The 20,058-nt window shown below is 39.8% G+C and overlaps 2 protein-coding genes across 2 annotated transcripts; both read left to right on the top strand.

Moving 5' to 3' along the window:
- Positions 1–2,956: 2,956 nt before the first annotated feature.
- slc44a2 (solute carrier family 44 member 2 (CTL2 blood group)) lies at positions 2,957–20,043 on the top strand. Its single transcript, XM_084561036.1, has 22 exons — positions 2,957–3,702; positions 9,794–9,842; positions 10,035–10,108; positions 11,069–11,153; positions 11,290–11,374; positions 11,467–11,583; positions 11,702–11,762; positions 11,858–11,984; positions 12,958–13,041; positions 13,327–13,439; positions 13,530–13,661; positions 13,747–13,846; positions 14,914–15,006; positions 15,099–15,183; positions 15,292–15,554; positions 15,851–15,945; positions 16,077–16,180; positions 16,271–16,344; positions 16,495–16,565; positions 16,646–16,734; positions 16,819–16,903; positions 19,293–20,043. Exons 1-22 carry the CDS (start codon positions 3,663–3,665, stop codon positions 19,400–19,402), a joined length of 2,136 nt encoding a protein of 711 aa, XP_084417162.1. The 5' UTR covers positions 2,957–3,662; the 3' UTR covers positions 19,403–20,043.
- LOC311499908 (uncharacterized protein) lies at positions 16,929–19,403 on the top strand. Its single transcript, XM_084561047.1, has one exon. It carries the CDS (start codon positions 17,131–17,133, stop codon positions 17,647–17,649), a length of 519 nt encoding a protein of 172 aa, XP_084417173.1. The 5' UTR covers positions 16,929–17,130; the 3' UTR covers positions 17,650–19,403.
- Positions 20,044–20,058: the final 15 nt, after the last annotated feature.

Below are 20,058 nucleotides of genomic sequence, written 5' to 3' on the forward strand. Positions count from 1 at the left end.
ATGGATATGAAGGTATGTGGTAATATATATTATGTACAGTATACAGTGACATGTATAAAATATGTAGATATATGATATTACATATATCTGTGTACAAAATATATAGTAACAGCAAGAAGCAGCAACAGTAGCAGAGTAACCACAGTCCAGTTGTTTCCTCACAAGGGAGACGTTGCAGAGGCGTATGGCCTGAAGGACAAACGACCGCCTCAACATGTACTGTATGGATTTAATCTGGAAGGTCATGTTATTTGCCTTTTATGTGATTGTTTTGTAAGGAAAACTGTGTAGGTAATTTTGGAGAAAAGCAGTTGAACAAAAATCATTAATGAAATCTATATAAAAACAGTAATACACCCCTTATTTTAAAGAGAAAAGACTGTGATACAACTACCATTCTTGGTTGTCTCACGCTTTCTAAGACACCATTTTATTAACATCTGATTTACTTATTGTCCTGGTTTCCTTATGAACCCTGATAACATTCCATAGCTTTTACAATATTTCCTGGGAAACCTGACACTTCTGTGGCAAGTTGAGACACATAAAGATATCTGATTGGCTCCCAAATGTTTATGATTTTAGATTCTTCCTTAATCTCTGTAGGGCTGTTATCACTTTTGTTTTGTGTATATCACTATATAACTATATCAACATATAACTGCTGTGTGGAGCAAAAGAAAAAATGCTTATGGAAAAGTGTTTAGACATCATGTTATTGTCTTGGGGTAAACAAGAATGTAGAGGAAGACTCCTTTATTTAAGGGACATCAAGAATCAAGAATAATTTATTGTCATTATGTGAGAACATAACAAACTTTTGGGTGGTAGCTCGTAGTTTAAATAGTGCAAATATAAAAACAATAGAATAAGCACTTATAAGAATAAAATAAAATGAAAATAAAAATATAGCTGTATAGATATACACATGAGTAAGTCAGCAGCAAACCTTGTAAACATACACTGTGCAAACATTGCAATGACTTGCAATGAAGTGTCCATGGCAGGAGGGGAGGGGTGTGTGTCAGGGGCGAGGGTTGAGTGTGTGTGTATGCAAGGGGGTGTGACTGATTTCTCAGCTCTGAGGAAGAAGCTGACTCTCAGTCTGTTGGTTGTGGTTCTGATGTTTCTGTACCTTTTCCGTGAAGGGAGAGGAGCGTGCTCTGTCTTCCTGGACCTCCTGTAGTCCACAATGACCTCCTTGGTCTGGCAGGTGTTCAGAACAAGGTTGTTGTCTGAGCACCACTCTATCAGGTGTTGGATCTCCTGTCTGTAATGGGTCTCATCATTGTCCAATATGAGACCCACCACGGTGTTGGTAGTCCCTGATCCAGAGGCACATAGAAGCAGACAGTCCTAGGTCATGAAGCTTCAGTGTCAGCTTGTCCAGGATGACAGTGTTGAAAGCTGAACTGAAGTCGACGAAATGCATCCTGCCGTATGTGTTAGGAAGCTCAAGGTGGGACAGGGCTGTGTGCAGAGCTACGGAGACTGCATCCTCTGTTGGTTGGTTCCCCCTGTGGGTGATCTGGTGGCTGTCCAGATCAGCAGGGATGACGTCCTTGATGTACTTTAGGACGATCCTCTCAAAGCACTCCATGATTACCGGGGTCAGAGCGACCGGGCGGTAATCACTGAGACAGCTGACAGCTGACTTTTTAGGTACCAGAAAATATACATGTTAAAGTCCTGTATTAAAAATGGAAACATATTTGGCTCTTTTATACATACTTCATAGGTATGAAGTATATATATCCTTACATTGGAAAAACAGGCTCGTTACTTTTTTAACCTCTACGGATGACATGACGTAAAAGACGTGACATGATCAGACATGACTAGAGCATCGGACTAGAGAGGGAAAGCCTCCAGTAACACCCATCAGCTCTATACACCGGTGTTTGTGTAGGTACCTGAGCCTCCGCGCACGCTCCACCAGACTGCTGAACAGCTTCGTCCACCAGGCTGTCAGAACTCTGCCCCCCCCCCCCCCCCCTTTTTTTATTATTGTGTGAGAAGAGAGACAAACATTTTTTCGATTTTTATCTATGTTGTGAACTTATTGAAAAATTGACAATAAAGAAATCTTGAATCTTGAATCTTGAGTCATGTATAGACTGGCTAAACTGTCCTCCATGCTGGACAATGAGTCCCACCCCCTGCATGGTGACCTGACAGGACTGAGGAGCAGCTTCAGTGACAGACTGCTTCACCCTCGATGTGTGAAGGAAAGATACAGAAGGTCTTTCCTTCCTGCTGCTGTTAGGCTCCACAACAAGCACTCCTAATATGTGCAATATATCTATTATTTATTATTTATTATATCTCTGTCATTTCTGCATGCTGTTGCAAACTGTAATTTTCCCATTGTGGGACAAATAAAGGTTTTTCTTATTCTTATTCTTATTCTTATTCTGGGTTGAACAGGCAGCCTGTTGATTAGTTTGAGCTCTGCTGCCACCTAGTGATTGGAGGCTTGTTAATCCTTCAAGCATCATTAAAGACACTGAAAGTCCCTGTTGCCGCTCACGCCCCCCGTTGCTATCATTAGCTTTTTGAAAAAAAAAAAAACACAAAAAACAAATTCAGACATGGCATGGTTTCAGTTGCTATCATTAGCTTTTTGAAAAAAATAAAATAAACAAATTCAGATATGGTGTGGTTTCAGCTGATATCATTAGCCAAAAAAGGTTAAAAAAAAAGGCAACTGGACTTGTAGAGTTTTTTTGAGAAGACGTTTCACCACTCATCCGAGTACCTTCTTCAGTTCTAGGGGACTGGTAGGAAGTCTGACGTTTAAATAGGAACTCCTCCTGAAACATTTTTTGGACCATGACTTCATACAGACTGCTTCACCCTCGATGTGTGAAGGAAAGATACAGAAGGTCTTTCCTTCCTGCTGCTGTTAGGCTCCATGGCGAGCACTCCTACTATGTGCAATATTATTACACCTTATGGTGTAATAACACCAGTCTGTACAATATGTCTATTATCTGTTCTATCTCTGTCATTTCTGCATGCTGTTGCAAACTGCAATTTCCCCATTGTGGGACAAATAAAGGTTTTCTTATTCTTATTCTTATTTCAGAGCCTGTACTTTCTTACTTTACTTGAGTAAAGGAGTTGAATCAGTAGGCCTACTTTTACTTTTACCAGAGTATTATTTTACACAAGTATCCGTACTTTTATTTAAGTACAGAAAGTGAATACTTTTGCCACCTCAAGTACTAACTCTAAATTTTAGTGTCGTAAATTGTATGTTCCTCCACTTTGCTTTTTGTTGGGCTGTATATTCTTTTATTTGGGTTGTCGTAAATAATGTTTCATTTAAAATAAATGTTTCTTTTCCCTAACATGTTGTCCGTTAGAAAAGCATTTAGTCGTCTTGACACACATTCCATTGCAGTAAGGATGAGGGGTGGAGTTATTCCCCTAAAGGCTCGCTTTGATTGGCTGTGGCAGCCGTCAGTCATCAGACCTCGCCCTCTCATTGGCTGCTTCTCCTTTCCGTTAGGCTGGAATGCGCCGTGCTCCCGTTTGATTTGGGATAGCCTCTCTGCTCCATTGCTATATCAGTCGTTGACTGTTATTGATGTCTTCTTGTCTCGACATTTCCATGGTAACTGTCCTGTCTAAGGTCTGATCAGCAGCGGTGCGCGAGAATGGAGAATGGAGACGAGAAAAAGCCAGACCCCAAATACGGTAAGAACTGCGTTATGGTCCAGCTCTCTCCTCGGTCTTTGATTTGTCTCTGAACGGCCGAAGAAATGGAAACAATGACTGCAATGGATGGATGGGTGTGGACCTCATGGGTCTTACGCAGATCTGGAGTCATCCTCATCCTCCGCAGCCGGGTTATTTTTTATTTTTTTTAGTTCTCATCTTTTAAAACACAAAATAATTATTGTTTATTCATTTTTATTTTTTTGAAATCTACAGAAAATGAAGCAACATGCTGTAAATGCATCGTTTTATTGTATATCACCACATAAATATAGATCCAAGTTATTGATCGTTGGTAGGCTATATGGTTGAGCCTGATAAAATGGAAAAAAGAAAACTAGGTTGCCATAAAATAGGATTGTATTAGTCTTCTATTACATTTGTTATTCGGGTTATTCTGTGCTGCACGAACACAAACCACAAAGAGCACTCATGCATGGACACCAGGCTATATTTGTGTATACTGAATATACAGTGTATGTGTACGTTTATTTTATTCCCTTGGGCTCGAAACCCATTTGGTGTTTTGTCGATTGACACATGGCGGTTTCATCCACACATGAACATAGCTTCTCACAAACACATGGACTTCACAGATGCTAGTCGCTTTTCTCAAGCTGATTCTCGTTGCGTTCGCATATTATGGAAGCTTCCTCTAAACCATGACTCACTGCTGACTATCATCTCACACATGTATCTTATTCAGCAGCACCGTAGTTAGCAGCCCACAGTCTTGTGTCTGGGCATGGTTGTTGTTCATATGGACTGTTGAGTCATGAAGTTTTCGTAACCGGTGTTATTCTTTGGTTTAGCACCCCATGTCAGCGTTGTTACACAAGAGGATGGTCATAGACGACTCAAGAGCAAATCTCATGCTGGCATTTCATTTGGAAAACAAACCTAATGCTGTCTTACTGTTGAGCTGTTCTTCTTCTTTCACAAGGCAAAATGAAATGTCAAGTATGCATCCTCCCCAGCCAATCCATGGAGCCCCGGCTGTGCAGTATTTTCTTGTGGCTTTCCTGTTGCCATATTAACAGCTCTTTTTTCTCGACTCCCCTCCCCCATTAAGGCTGAAAGGTCAGTAACCACAGCCCCATAAAACTGGAGATAAGGGTATACGATACAAACATACAATACTCATTCCAGCAAGACAGCTTTTAACAGCAGTTTGATCTTAAAGCAGTCTCTGGCTGCTACATTCACCCTCTGACTAGGTCGGTGTGCCCGCACCCAGGCAGGCTGCAGCCTGCACTGCCCGAACTGTGTTCAGCCTTGTCTGCTTTACCCACTCAGCCGACACAGTCAAGAGGCTTCCAGTCAATATAAAGCTGGCAGCCAGATGTATTGCTGCACACACAGCATTTACACTTCCAGAGACACCACAGATAGACGTTTCAAAATGATCACTTTCGGTGAAAACTGTCAACAGATGAGACAAACTGTTGCTTATTGTTTGATCCGAGCAGTGGCTGTGAGTAGCAGTAGTAGTTTTATGTAGCGTTTTAAAAAAAATACTTCAGTGAGTTTCCTCATTTTATTTGAAGTGTATGAAGGCCACTGACCTCATTACTAAAAGAGGAATTATTTGACAGCAGTGACAGCAGTACTATAATCATGGTTGATCAGTGTATCATCCTTATTTACATGATCTAAGTAGATGGATAAAATAGCACAGGAGTCAAAATGTCTTCATAATGTCTTCTTGCACATACAGTCTCTGCATCTACGCACAAACGTGTACAACCACAGTAGCTGCTAACCCATTAAAGTAGGCAGAGGAAGGTCCATCTGATAACCCCTCTGGGCCCATTAGTGAATCACATCATTCATGACATCATCATGGCTTTTAACACACACACACACACACACACACACACACACACACACACACACAAACTTGTTTTTCTATCTTTGTGAGGATGTTCCATTGACATGTTGTATTCCTAGCCCCTTTCCCTAACTCTAACCATCTCAGCTAAGTGTCCAACCCTAACCATAATCAAAGTGTAATCTTTATCCTTAAACCAACAGGTTATTACCCTCAACAAAGCAATCACACAACATTAGTATTATTGCCCACCACAACTTACAATAATAAGACCACCCACATTTGCAAATAGTTATTCAGTTTGATTTCAAGGTTCTAGTAAATACATTTAAAGGTTGTATTTCCCGTGGACCTGTCTGGAAGGCCCTGTGGGATTCACCATCTGGCCCCTGGAACATATTTAATGAGTCATCTGAGAAATATCTACAACATTTGCATCTTTAAAGAAATCTCTTTTTAAAGTTGCAGAATATACTGTATCGGATATACATCAATAAACTGCTATTTAATTCCAGCAAATAAGGCCATTTACAAGATGTTTGTCAGACTGTACGCGGCAAAAACAGCAAGAACAAATCTGCTGGAATGCTTTTCAGCACAATCAGAGATTGTTTTATAGCACAAAACAGGCAAAGAGCTGCCTGTTCCTCCAGCTCTAATGGAGCCGTGTCTGTCACATTCACAGTTGAATGAAACACAAATAAAAAGGCTGACGGAGAATCTATCCTCTTCTGTAAAGAGAAGTAGGAAATATATACACAGAGAGTAATGGCAGGGAGGAACTGTAAGACTAAACAGTATAAGGAATCCCTTTAAACTTTTTAAAGTAAAAGCATGTAAAGATGTAAAAACATCTCATTACTCTGTAATGCCATTACTTCATGCATTTCTTCTTTGACTTTGATAGTTTTGGCCTTTGTTGTCTATTAAGTACTAAAAAATTGCTTATTACAGAATTACATGTTTGGGTAATGTTGAAGTAGTGTCTTGTATGTTGTACACAGTGGAGCAAAATATTAATTAAATGTATATTTTATGTTAAAAAATGTATCCAAATCCTTGTATTATGTTTGTTTGCTAGAATGCTTGCTTACATTTGCTGCAAAGACATGACAAATACACTCACTTGCCAGTTTATTGGTACACTATTGAAAAACTATTGTGCATTTTAATAGAACAGTCGTGCACTAAATCCTCCTTCATGACTGCTCTGATGTTCAGTTTATGTTAAAACAGTGTCAGAAAGGTGATCACTCAACTTTTGGAGGATGTGGTTTGTGGTGCTGTTAAATTGGATTGTATTTAACGCTAAAGTGTTCCTGTTATTTGTTCTAGTCCACTGACTAAAATGCAGTGGTCAAAATAATAGAAACATGTGTCAGTACAACACAATGCAATTTAATAGTACTGACCACAGCTTCTAAAATGAAATACAGTCAAATCAACAGCTCTTTCTTCATGGAGATATGATTTTGTGCAGGACCATTATATTACAATGAATTTGTTTTCACTAGTGTACCTAATGAACTGGCAGGTGAGTGTGTGTACCACTCCGATGTCTGTATGAACATACTGCTAGCCAGTTAGCGTGTGCATTATCACCACTATAGCCCATTATTTAACATGTTTTACCATAGCCGGGTTGTTTTTTATTCCACTTTACATGCTAAGCTAACTTAACTACCCGCCTCCTGTCTTCACATTCAATGGAGAGATATGGTGTTAATTTAGTCTCAACACGAACTTTCACACAATATATCTACGCCTTGTTCTCAAACGTCCAGTATCTTTCAGACACTTATAGCACAGGTAAAACAGCTAAGATTTTTGGGAAGAACTTGGATTATTTGTATGGACAGGTTTATACTATTATGTGACAGATGAAGTCAATAGTTAGTATTGTGCGCTGTCAGTCTGTCACAAGGCAGCAGCGGAGGTGGACATGTGCGTCAAGTGACCATGTAGGATGATATAATCTCAGATATTCAGTTCAGCGTATGTGTCAGACACGCACACTGCATCATAAACAAATCATTGTCTTAACAAAGCATGAAACCATTGGAAGAAATCTTTGTCTATTGTTCAGTATGAAAGCACTTGCTGGGGGACTCTGTTAAAATCCAGCTTAAAGTTAGAACATGAAGTTGAGGAAACACTGAAATGGCTGCTCATCTAATTGTAAAGAGTAAACTGTGTAGTAGTAGTGTTGTGTATTTTCAGAGCTTAAAGACTATTTTTGATTTCAAAACACACCACTCCCTGCAAGACTTGCAAAACTTGCAAAACTTGCGCATTTTTCATCAAGTCGAGTTTATTTTGAGATCCTCTCTCAATTCCCTGGTCAGTAGTGCTTTTACTGCAACTGCGTTTTGAGCCAAGACGGACCAGAAAGAGAACAAGGGACTAGGAGGTGAAGACAGAGCTCGAATACGCTAAAAGAAGGAAGTGAAGAGTTAGAGGTCGGAGGAAATACTCCTCATACAGGAAGCAGACATAAAGAAACAGCAGCTGAACACAGCACACGCAGAGGAATCAGTAGTGCCTTCCGTAACACAAACTGAGGACGAAGCAGCAACGGAATGACAAAATATGAACGAGCAGGTACTGTTACAGTTTGGAAGAATTTTTGACAGTATTCACGCTTGCTAGATAGCTGACAACTGGCTCATGGTTCAAAAGTTATGATGGTTGATGAACGGCTGCTAAATGCTGTTGTCACATAGCAGAGTGACGCCTTTCTGTTATGTCTGCATGTGTAATCACGGTGTAGCTTCACTGATATTAAGGTTTGCCTTCAACACTCAATTTGTGTCTGTAACACTACATTTAAAGCAGCGGTTTGGTACTGCTCTGTTATAAATTGTCGTGACTGGTGTGGCGGACACTTACAGAAATGGTACAGGATGTGCAACGTTTCAGAGTCTGGCACCTGGTTACATTTTGAGAGGATGTAGGTTAAAGAGATTCTTTGTTTACAAAGCAGAGTGAGTACGAAAATGTTCACACTTCTTGCTTCATCTCAGTGTAGGAAGAGTGTTCTTGAGTGATGATTTCTCCTCTGCCGTGTATGAGGTGTTTCCATGACGGCGGGTGATGTCCACAGGGAGCTCCCATCGTCACCAGGGAGCCATTTTGTGGGTTGTTAGGCACGACAGTCAGAGGAAGAATCCTTTTGTTCTGCAAGTCTTTGTCAATACATGAACCACACTCTACTCTTCATTACCCACACTAGTTTCTGTTTACATACATGGACATGTACTGTTTGCAGACTTCTATAAAGGGTTGCAAACACTATAGTTTCTCTTCACTAAATCTAAAAATTGTGTATTGATATGTTAACCTTGTACTGAAACTGTTTTGTAGCTCAGTCTCAGTTTTGATTTAAGTTACGGTAGAAATCCAGCTGCAGCATTAATTATATTTGTCAATGTGATTAAACATAAAATTGATATACCTGATAAATAATCCAAATGCACTGATGGAAAAGCTACTAGACAACACATTTTGTCATCTTCCTTTTGTTTTTGTTTTGATTTTCTTGTGGCATATGAAAGGCAGACAGGAAATAAAGAGGGCTAGACGAAGGGGAAACCATATGCAACAAAGTTACCATCAAAGTAATCTTGTGGTGAAATGTGCATGTATTTTTATCTATAGGAAACCACACAGCTGCCATTGAACAATGTTAGTGAATCCTCAGGGTGTATCAACTGTGGGAGTAATGTTTATTTTTAGAAATAAAAAGGAACTTTTACTTTTAATACAGTTTGATAGTAATTGTCAACCTTAATTTGAATATTAACAATCAGAATATATTTTATTTAGTCTAATCAAACTCAGGGGTGGCACAGTGGCGTGGTGGTTAGCAAGAAGGTTCTGGGTCCAGGGGCCTTTCTGTGTGGAGTTTGCATGTTCTCCCTGTGTCTGAGTGGGTTCTCTCTGGGTACTCCGGCTTCCTCCCACTGTCCAAAGACAAGGTAGACGTAGGTGTGCATGTGAGTGTGAATGGTTGTCTGTCTTTCTGTGTTAGCCTCGCGATAGACTGGCAACCTGTCCAGGGTGTACCCTGCCTCTGGGATAGGCTCCAGCAACCCCGCGACCCTACAAAGGACAAGCAGTTACAGAAGATGAATCAGTCAATCAATCAGTCAATCAATCAGTCAATCAAACTCAGGGCCAATGTCCGAAAGTTAACTGGTATTTGGGGACATTATTAACCTAGTCTCTTTTTATCCACAGGGCAGTCCAGGGAGTTTGACCCAAACTTCAAAGGACCGATCCACAACAGGTGAGACTCTTAGTGTTTGTTATATGCATAGCCATCCGGCCCATTTTTGTGAACACAATATCTCAACTAAGCCAAGAATTCATGTGCTAATTATGGCAAAATTCCTCTCTTCTCTTCTCTTCTCTTCTCTTCTCTTCTCTTCTCTTCTCTTCTCTTCTCTTCTCTTCTTTTCTCTTCTCTTCTCTCCTCCAGGGGCTGCACAGATATCCTCTGCTGCATTCTCTTCATCTTGGCCATATTGGGGTACTTTGCAGTTGGTATTCTTGGTAAGACTGAACGTCTATCACTATTATATGCACTAGTCACTTGTCAGTTCAGTAGGTACACTAGTCAAAATGAATGCATTCTAATATAAGAGTCCTTTACTAAATCATGTCTTCATGAAGGTTATGGTGTCCATTGTCTCATTCTGGGTCTGGAGCATCAGTGAATTGTATTGTGTTGTACCCACACATGTTCCTATTATTTTGACTACCCCATTTTAGTCAGTGGGCTAGGCTGTTTAACAGAAACAATTACCACCTTTCTGATGCTGTTTCAACATCAACTGAACACTAAAATTCAGTATGTGACTGCTTCACCAAATATATTTGGACATTTCCCTTTTGCATGGTGGTGTGTGAGATTGTTTGACTGCACACTAATGAGCCATTCTGCCAAAACAATTTAGACTCGCCAAACCAGACCTCTGACGACAAAACACTAACAACAAAACATTTAACACCAGATGCTTAGTCTGGTAAGATTAAAACTGAGAGTAATGGCATGAGAGTCTGTTGGAGTCTCAGACTGCAACAGTGGGTGGCAGATGTCGGTAGGTTCTCACCAGTCCTACTGTTTTGGAGATTATAAATACAAAACATACACTGTACTTTTACTGGAAAAAATGTATTTCATATTTTAAAAACAACGTGATACATATCTGTGATGATCTGGACTACATTAAAAAAAGAGAAACAGCATCAGACAACTGGTTAACGTTTGGTTAACTGGAGAAGAGCCGTGCCTATATGTTCTATTTTGAATGGAGTGAAAGTCACACTGGTCTGTATATCTCTGTTCACATGTTCTCAAGGTTAACACTATTCAAACAAGGTGCAACACTTTGTCCTTCTGCTTTCCTAGACTAAACTTCTATCTAATGCTTTTGGTTGAGTATGAAAATATTGTGTGTTTTTAGGGGTTCAGTTTGATTTGAATTGTTTTCTAAATTCTGTTCCATGCAGCTTGGTCTCAGGGTGACCCCAGAAAAGTGATTTATCCCACAGACAGCAGAGGACAGTTCTGTGGACAGGTTGGAACACCCTTGGAGTAAGTCACTTGACAGTATGTTTGCAACATATGCGTTCTTGGAAACCTTTTACATTGAGATTATGTCACATACATTCTAGATAATGATCCCTTCACATGGGCCTAATAATAGTTTTGTTTCATTGTCACACAACAGGAAGAAACCTCTTCTGTTCTACTTCAACATCCTGAAATGTGCCAGTCCTCTAGTGCTGCTGGATTTCCAGTGTCCTACTCCACAGGTCAGAAAAAAACAACTATGTTCTGTGTTTGCTGCTGCCCAGTCAAACCACCATGTTAATTCTCATGACTGCATGTTGTTATTTGTGTCCAGCTATGTGTGGAAAGCTGTCCTGACAGGTATCTCAGATTGAGTAATGCCATTCGAAACGAAAACGACCGTGAATACTACAAAAACTACTGCAAGGAAGGAGTGAACCTCACCAAAATGGTACATGTTAAAATATATACATTTTATATATATATATATTCTATACATGCTTAAAATGACACAGTGAAATGAAACGAAATGAAATGAAATGTCACAAAACTTATGTTGTGTTATTCAGAGTGCTGTTGAGATCCTGAAGGATCGCTTGTGTCCTGGTTATCTGATGCCCAGTAAAGCATGTAAGTGAGAAGCCTCTGTATGCTCACCTAATTTCTGTAAAAAAAAAAATAAGAATACTAAAAATAAGTAAATGATAAAACTCCTTCCTCCACAGTCACACGTCGATGCCTTCCTGCCCTGGGAACGATGAAGGATGGGGTGGTGGTGGTGGGCAACGTGACCTCTTTTATAGATGAAGACGACCAAAATGTCAATGCCAGTGACGTGCTGGAGGCATCAAAGTGAGTCCTTTCCACTGTATGACTAAATATACTTTTTGTACATCCGCACATAATATGTTGACAAACATGTTATTTACTGGTTTAACGTTGGGTTAAAAAAAAAATTCGTGAAAATGTTTAAACCCAAATATTCTGTCTAGAAACCAGTTGAATGGTTTCCAATTGCTTGATTTGCTAAGTAACAATTAAATTAAGATTGTTAAATAATTTAAATTTCTCACTAAAATGATACTGTGTTTATGTAAGATCCATAGAAACTGCTGTGTAGATGCTGTATATCTGTATTTTGATGCAGATTTCTCTGCATGCAGATGTCTGTTACAGCCTCCGTCTGGTGTAGTTATGCTCTGTTTGTATGTTCCCATGAGGTTCTTCATGTCAGTGTTTCGTCTCTATCAGTAAACTCCTAATGCAAGCATTAGCACTGCGTCCTAAACGTTACTTATCTAGATGATGAGTAATGTTTCCTGTTGTTTTGTAGTCTTGCAGCAGACTGCATCCCAGCATGGATAATGTAGAGCTGTTTCCTTTCCCATATCAAAGTTCCAGGAAGTTTTTATTGGATAGATCTGTTCAGCGACACTGACCTTTTTTCATTTATGTAAACATGCCGTGCTGCTAATTTATAATTTCAGATAGCAACAATTATAGCTACCAGATAACTTTGTTAGCCAGTAGATTAATTATTCAGCTACTGTTACAAAAGGTCCCACAGGGATACGAGAGCAATATGCAGGATATCGATGATTTACAGTATGTGTGCCATTCTCTGTCAGTCGTGAAAAACAAAACAAAATAACGTTTTATTCAATTAATTCAATTAACAATCACTTGGAGGCCTATTTATGACTTGTCTGGCAATCTTTTACTACATTGTGTGAGTTTTGGAGGTCTGTAATATACTCGGTAGATATCTATAATGTACATTTTAAACACTGACATTGATTTTTAATGTCGTTTCCTTTTGTTACAGGAAGTCAAATGTGGTTGTAGAAGCTCGTCAAGTCGCCATGAGAATCTTTGAGGACTACACTCAGTCTTGGCACTGGATATTGCTGTACGTCTCTCTGTACTTTACTACTACAGGAACTGGTTGAAAGTTGAATACATCACTAGAAAACACATTTCCATATTCACATATTTAACTGCTTTGTTGCTCATTAAAGAGGTATATTCATCAGACCTATTGTAGTTGTCCAGATGATGCCTGATGTTTTAAATCTGTGTTTAAGACTGACTTCAGCAAACATGAATTTATGCCTGATTTTGCTGATCACAGACAAAAGGACTCTTTGTTTGCTTTGTAGCTCTGTAATATGATTCATGTGTTCGCCCCATTCAGCGGTCTGGTGATAGCCATGGTCGTGAGCCTGATTTTTATTGTCCTGCTCCGCTTCTTGGCTGGTATCATGGTTTGGATCATGATTGTTTTGGTTATTCTGGTCATTGGATATGGTGAGTAGTTAATCCTCTGAGCAAAACAAAGTTTTAAGGTTGTTCTGCTTTTGACATGGAAAGAAACTAAAAAAAACTGACTATTTTTAGGTATTTTCCACTGTTACATGGAGTTTGCCAGTCTAAAGGGAGAACCTGGTTCTGACGTCACCATCCGGGACCTGGGCCTGCAGACAGACTTCTCTGTGTACTTGCAGATCAGACAGACCTGGCTAGCCTTCAGTGAGCACGCTTTAAGTTTCTGCAGTATGCCTGTGTATGAAGTATTGATATATCCTGTTAATCTGCTGAATCCACTGTTTTGCAGTGATTATCCTGGCTATTGTGGAGGTGATCATCATTCTGCTCCTCATCTTCCTGAGGAAGAGAATCCTGATTGCCATCGCCCTCATCAAAGAGGCCAGCAAGTGAGTCTGAATTATAGGGATTATCTGTGCTTCTTTCAGTTGAAGGGAAAAGCCAAACGTTTAACAAGTAGTAACAAACTCACAAACAATCTTCACCCAACTTCTGCAGTTTTTTTCAAATCTATTAAGCGTTCTTTTAGCACATAGTCTTGGAAAACCCTCCCCAACATTGTTTCCAGCCAGAGTCAGCAGTTGCTCCAAGCCTTCAGTTTGAAATACCTACTACCTACCTCCACCAGTCCAGTGCCAAACAGCAGATAGACTAAGTAAGCCATGAGCTGGTGAAGACAGCAGAGCATGCATTGCCTTAAGAGTCATGTGTTACTTTCAGGAGTCACTGGAGATCAAACAAATGAGTGTGTCTGTTTGACTTACATACATTCAGCATTCACCAATGATGCTCTGTGTCTGCTGGATCTGTACATACAGTAAGCAACTAATTCCTAGTGAGTTTAGCATAATAACATCATGAAGTAATAGTTTTCAATTGATGTATTAACAACTAGTTTAATTATCACCAGAAGATGAAAAAACAAATAGGTCTGCTTTAATTTGATTGCATTTGTATTCATAACAGGGAAACATTTCACTCACTTTGAATGCTCTGTTCTGTCATTTTTATCCCTGTTCAATCTCCCCTGTATAATGTATCACCTTGCATCATGTACTCTTGTTTGTGTCATGTATATATGGTACATTTTTGCTTTATCCAGATACATGTGTGAAGTCAACAACTTTCTTCTGCTGCTCTCTTCTTGTTGTGTCCTACGTTCTCTTTTGTCCTCTCTCCCTTTAGTTTCTGTCTTGCTACTCATCCGGCCCCATATGAGCCAGGTTCTTCCCATTAAAAGGAAGTTTATACTTACTACTGTCACCTTAGTGATTCTTAGGGTGCTGGGTTCTGTAAAGCATCTTGAGACCGCTGAGACAACTTAATGATGCTACTCTATATAAATAAAACAGATTTTAACTCTTCGCTGTAACTGTCCACCTCCTCCTCCTCCTCCTGGAGAATATGTTATCCAAGCTTGTTAACTAAATGTTTAAAATGTTGTCTTCTTTTTCAGGGCTGTTGGCCACGTTATGTCATCGCTGTTCTACCCACTGCTGACATTCACCCTTCTGGCTGTGGTGATTGCTTACTGGGCAATTACTGCTGTGTATCCTTTCATTTTTCTGCTGTGAATAAGCACAATGAAGACATAATTCTGTCACGTATTCCCCTCGTTGCCGCCTTTACAGTTCTGCCCAGCTTCTTATCCACCTCTAATGAGCAGGTGTACAAAGTGTTCAACAACACTGAATGCCCGTATTCACGAGACACCTGCAACCCTGAGGTACATGTCTACTTGTCACTAGTGCTTTAACTGGCTAAAGATACAGTTAAAAAAGTCTCTTGAGTCATTTTATGTTTCCTCTCTCTCTCCCCCGCTCTCTCTCTCCAGACATTCAACACATCCAATGTTTCAGCTCAGTGTCCGGATGCAGAGTGTTTGTTTGCCTTCTACGGCGGTGAGACAGTCTACCACAGATACCTTATCCTGTTCCAGTTCTACAACGTCTTCCTCTTCTTTTGGTGTGCCAACTTTGTGACGGCCCTGGGCCAGGTCACTCTGTCTGGGGCCTTTGCCTCGTATTACTGGGCCTTCAAGAAGCCCGATGATATCCCCGCCTACCCCATCTTCTCCTCTCTCGGACGGGCCCTCAGGTTCGAAATTGGATTTTTTGTACTGATTATTTTTGTATATAATTACAGCTTGTTTCAAATCAAACAGTGGTGTTTTTGGTGCTGAAAATTCCAACAAAGGTCAGAGGAGTTTAATGCAGCTTGGGGGGCTTACACTTGGCAGGATACATAGAAATCTTTCAGGGTTTTGAAGAAAGAAGGTTATTCTCTTTAAATGAGGCATTTTCTGAAATCAGGAGATGGCTTATTCTACCCGTGTGACACAGAAAACAGTGTGTGATGCTCAAAGTTGCTCTTTATTTCCTCATCACGTACAGATACCACACAGGCTCCCTTGCTTTTGGCTCTCTGATCCTGTCTTTGGTCCAAGTCATCAGGGTCATTTTGGAGTATCTGGATCACAAGTTAAAAGGTCAGACTGACTATGTATATTTATGCATGCTGAATCCTGGTTTAATGTGTAACAGCCACTTAAGATCAGTCTATGGTTGTAAGAACATAGGATCAGAGCATAATTCCTGCCCTCTCGCTCCTGTCCTTCAGGCGCTCAGAACGGGTTTGCTAAATTTCTGCTGAAATGCCTGAAGTGCTGCTTCTGGTGTCTGGAGAAATGTATCAAGTTCCTGAACAGAAATGCCTACATCATGGTGAGTCCTTGTAATTAGATACAGCACACGGAGAGACATTCTGCCTTGTCAACCTTTAATGTGGTTCAACTGTCTTTTTTTTCTCTTCAGATTGCCATCTATGGAAAGAGCTTCTGTACCTCAGCTCGAGATGCCTTCTTCCTTCTCATGAGGAACATTGTCAGGTAGGATTTCATTATAACCACATCTGTACACCATATCATATATACACAGTTACCTATATAGTTGGAATAAAATATTTTTACCCCTTCTCATGAAATATATTTGAAATTGTGTAGTTTAATTGGATATATTCTCTGTCCATGTCAACACAGGGTGGCTGTTTTAGACAAAGTGACTGACTTCCTGCTGTTTCTTGGGAAGCTCCTTATTGTTGGCATTGTGGGTAAGGGAGTTGTTTTTTATTTACAGATCCAAACACTGTGTGGAGATTTTGTCTGACTTTCTAACTTTTTCTTTGCATAGGGGTTTTCTCCTTCTTCTTTTTCTCTGGGAGAATCAAAGCTGTAGAAGAGGCGGCGCCATCCCTCAACTACTATTGGGTGCCAATACTGGTAAGAGCAGTTATGTTCTCGTGATTTGATCCTTTTGAGCTTTGACGTGAGCATTTGATGACACGTGTGCCCTTGTCCATTTAGACAGTGGTAGTGGGATCTTACCTCATCGCCCATGGATTCTTCAGCGTGTACGCCATGTGCGTGGACACTCTGTTCCTCTGCTTCTGTGAGTATCTTTTCATTCTGTAGACGGCGAGATCTCCTTTCTTCTTCCTGTTTACAAGCAACTTTCTGAAGCTGAGCTGGTGGTTTCTTCTTCTTCCTGCCAAGTTTCTGACTCTTCTTCTCTTTGTCTCCCTTTAATTTCACTTCACTTTTATTTTCACACATTCCCTTTCTTTTACGTTCACATTTTCCCCCCTAATTTTCCGTTAACCCATCCCAAACCATTACATGCCCACACAATTAAAAGGTGAGGACTTGGAAAGAAATGACGGCTCTTCTGAAAGGCCTTACTACATGTCCCCTGAGCTGCATGAGATCCTCTCCAAAACACAGAAGGTGGAGGAAGACCACGATGGTGTGGAGCAGGCTGACGCTGCAAAAGCAGTGGATGATGTGAAACTGGAGGAGGAAACGCCTCTGCAGCAGGATGGAGAGATCCAACTGAAACAGCAAACAGTGCTCAAGCAAGACAATGAGGAGGAGCAGCCCTTGCAGTCCAAGATGGATGCTGAAGAGGCGCAAGAGGAGAAGACTGAAGAACAAAAAATCAGTCAAGCGGAAGAGTCTGAAAAGAAAGAAGAACCAGAAGTGAAAGAAGAGTCAGAAAAGCAGGAGTTGAAACCAGAGGAAAAGACAGAGGAGGTGCCAGCTGCAGCTGTGGAGGCTGAGAAACAGGAAATTGGTGAAAAGAAAGAGGAAAAAGAGAAGCCTGAGGAAGATAATCCTCTGTCTGCTCCACAGGAGTAAATGTTGAAAACAAATGAAGCCTGGTAAACATCATAAAGCTTAAAGAATGAAAGATGTGTCCTTACAACCTTGTGATATGGACCTGTTAAATGTACGGCAAACAACAAGCTAAACTTTCAGATTGCTTTGCTATGTGATTGGAGTGACGTATACCTGGAGAAGGTCAAAGCAGGTCAAAAGCCCAGTGCATCTCTGTAGCTTGACAAAAAAAAAAAACGCTCTCTTGTGTTGGTTTTAGAACAGTGTTGGTTTTTATATTGTGAAGATCTGTAGAACATTGTGAGTGCTGAACATGTGCCTGATTACTGTCACTGATATTTGTTGTCTTAATACTGTTAACAAATGCACTACAGAACCACTTAAATACCATGTTTACAGTCAGAGCAAACACATCTCAATCGATGGTGAATCTCTTTCACTGTTTACAATAATACCAGCTGACGCCAAAATGTTTCAGACATATTTGATAGACTGTATGTAGGGTAATTTTTCCTATGGAACTAACGTATATACGGTAGTGTAACGTCCATTATGTATTTTTTTGGCTTCAGTCTAGTAGAGATCCTCGCCATGATGGGATCCCTTCTCTTGTATTGCCACCTTCTTGCCTTGGTATTTTGGACAGGCATGATGCAGCAGTCATGACCTCTCAGACTGCGGACTCCTTCCTCACGTTTACCGACTCCACCTGTCTCGCTCTGTCCCTCCCCTTGATCTGTCTCTCTTTTCTAAGTGCTGCATGGTTTTGACATGGCCTTCTGAATGCTTGCAACTAACAACTTAAGTCTCTGGATGCTTTTGTACCTTTTATCTTGTTTGTCACTTTGTGAAAGATGTGACTTGATTTTCCACGGAAATGACTGATGACATTCCATATTTATTGGATGTAAATCTTGATTAAAAGTGATTGTATTTAAACATTGTAGTTCTGTTATGGATAAACTTGTGACTTTCAAGGTTGCTTGGTGTTTTGCGAGCAGGTGAGTTTTCATGTCAAAGCAAGATAATAATTTAATTTTGTCCTTAGAAGACACTCAGGGCATTTATTTGTCATGAAGAGTGTTCCTCAGCCTGTGGAAATTATTATATAATAATCTCTTTTGCTGTGTCACCGTTTAAGTAATTCAAGATTGTCCTTAGGCACTACAAGGTTTTATTGGTTTGGAAGTCTGAAGTCTTGAAGACATCAAGTTGCACTATTAGTGTACTGTAATACAAAGTTTTAATACTGTTTGCTATTTTAGAGACTTAAATCAGAATATTTTATGCTCTGCTTATTAAATTTAGAGCAGTGACTCCCATTTTTGTCACATTTTTAAATTGTGACTCCTCAAAATTAAGTGTCCTGCTATCACATGCTAATGATTTTGTGAAGAAATGATTTGTGAACATTCTAAATCAAGAGATACCTGATAAGAAAAAAATAGAAAAGTCCAACAAAACACATAAAACATTATTTGTAACATAAATATGCATTTCCCCCCTTATTGTATCCCTTTAAATACCTCTCTTCTGACCCTTTGAAGAGTCTTTATGTCTAGGCTACTTTGCACTCTATGTAGAGACAGCCGAGTTTAAAAACAGTTGTGTGTTGGCGTGCTACTGTAAAAATGTTGTTGATAAATTCTATGTTCATGTCACAGTGGAGGACCTGGAGCGCAATGACGGATCAACAGAGAGGCCATATTTCATGTCACAGAAACTGCTCAGCGTCCTAAAGAAGTCCAATGAGAAGGACAAGTCCATGGACTAAGTCACAGTGTGTATGTGTGTGTGTGTGCGTGTGCTGTGTTTTTTGAAAATAAAAGAACAGAAGGAGGCATTATGGTGCCATTCCCCTTAAAGAATGTGTATAGTCAGACAGTGTCTTGATGTCAAATGGGATAAACTTATGTATATATGATCCTTTTTTTTAAATTGTTTTACTATTGCCTCTCTGTTCCAGGGGTGATTTTATTAAGAGGTGAAGTTACAGTTTGCATTAAGAACTCATTCTTCCTGTGTGATTGTAGATTTTTATATTTTTTGATTGTATTCTTTTATGCAGTTTGTATGGAAGCTTTGAAGGGTCCAGTTTAGGGCTGACAGTAAAGCTGTGTTTTATCAGTTTAACTAAGCATATTGCACTGTTCGAAAATAACTCACCAAAGCATTGTTGCTAATCTGCAGGCGATTAAAAGCTTAGTATGATACGCAAAGTCTTAAGAGATTACAGATGACCCAAGTAGTTTAACATGGATTTATTTTTAATTGCTTGTATTTTTTTTCACAGTTCAGTTCACTGAATATGTGGTTATTGTGCACATTTTACATTGCCTGTTGTTTTGTTGTTAACTAATAAAACTTGCCATATCAGTGTATAAAAGAAAAAAATGCTTCTAAGGTTTATTTGATTTAAATTACATGATT

Source organism: Chelon labrosus, assembly GCF_963514085.1.
Source record: "Chelon labrosus genome assembly, chromosome: 2".
In the NCBI taxonomy this organism is placed as follows: domain Eukaryota; kingdom Metazoa; phylum Chordata; class Actinopteri; order Mugiliformes; family Mugilidae; genus Chelon; species Chelon labrosus.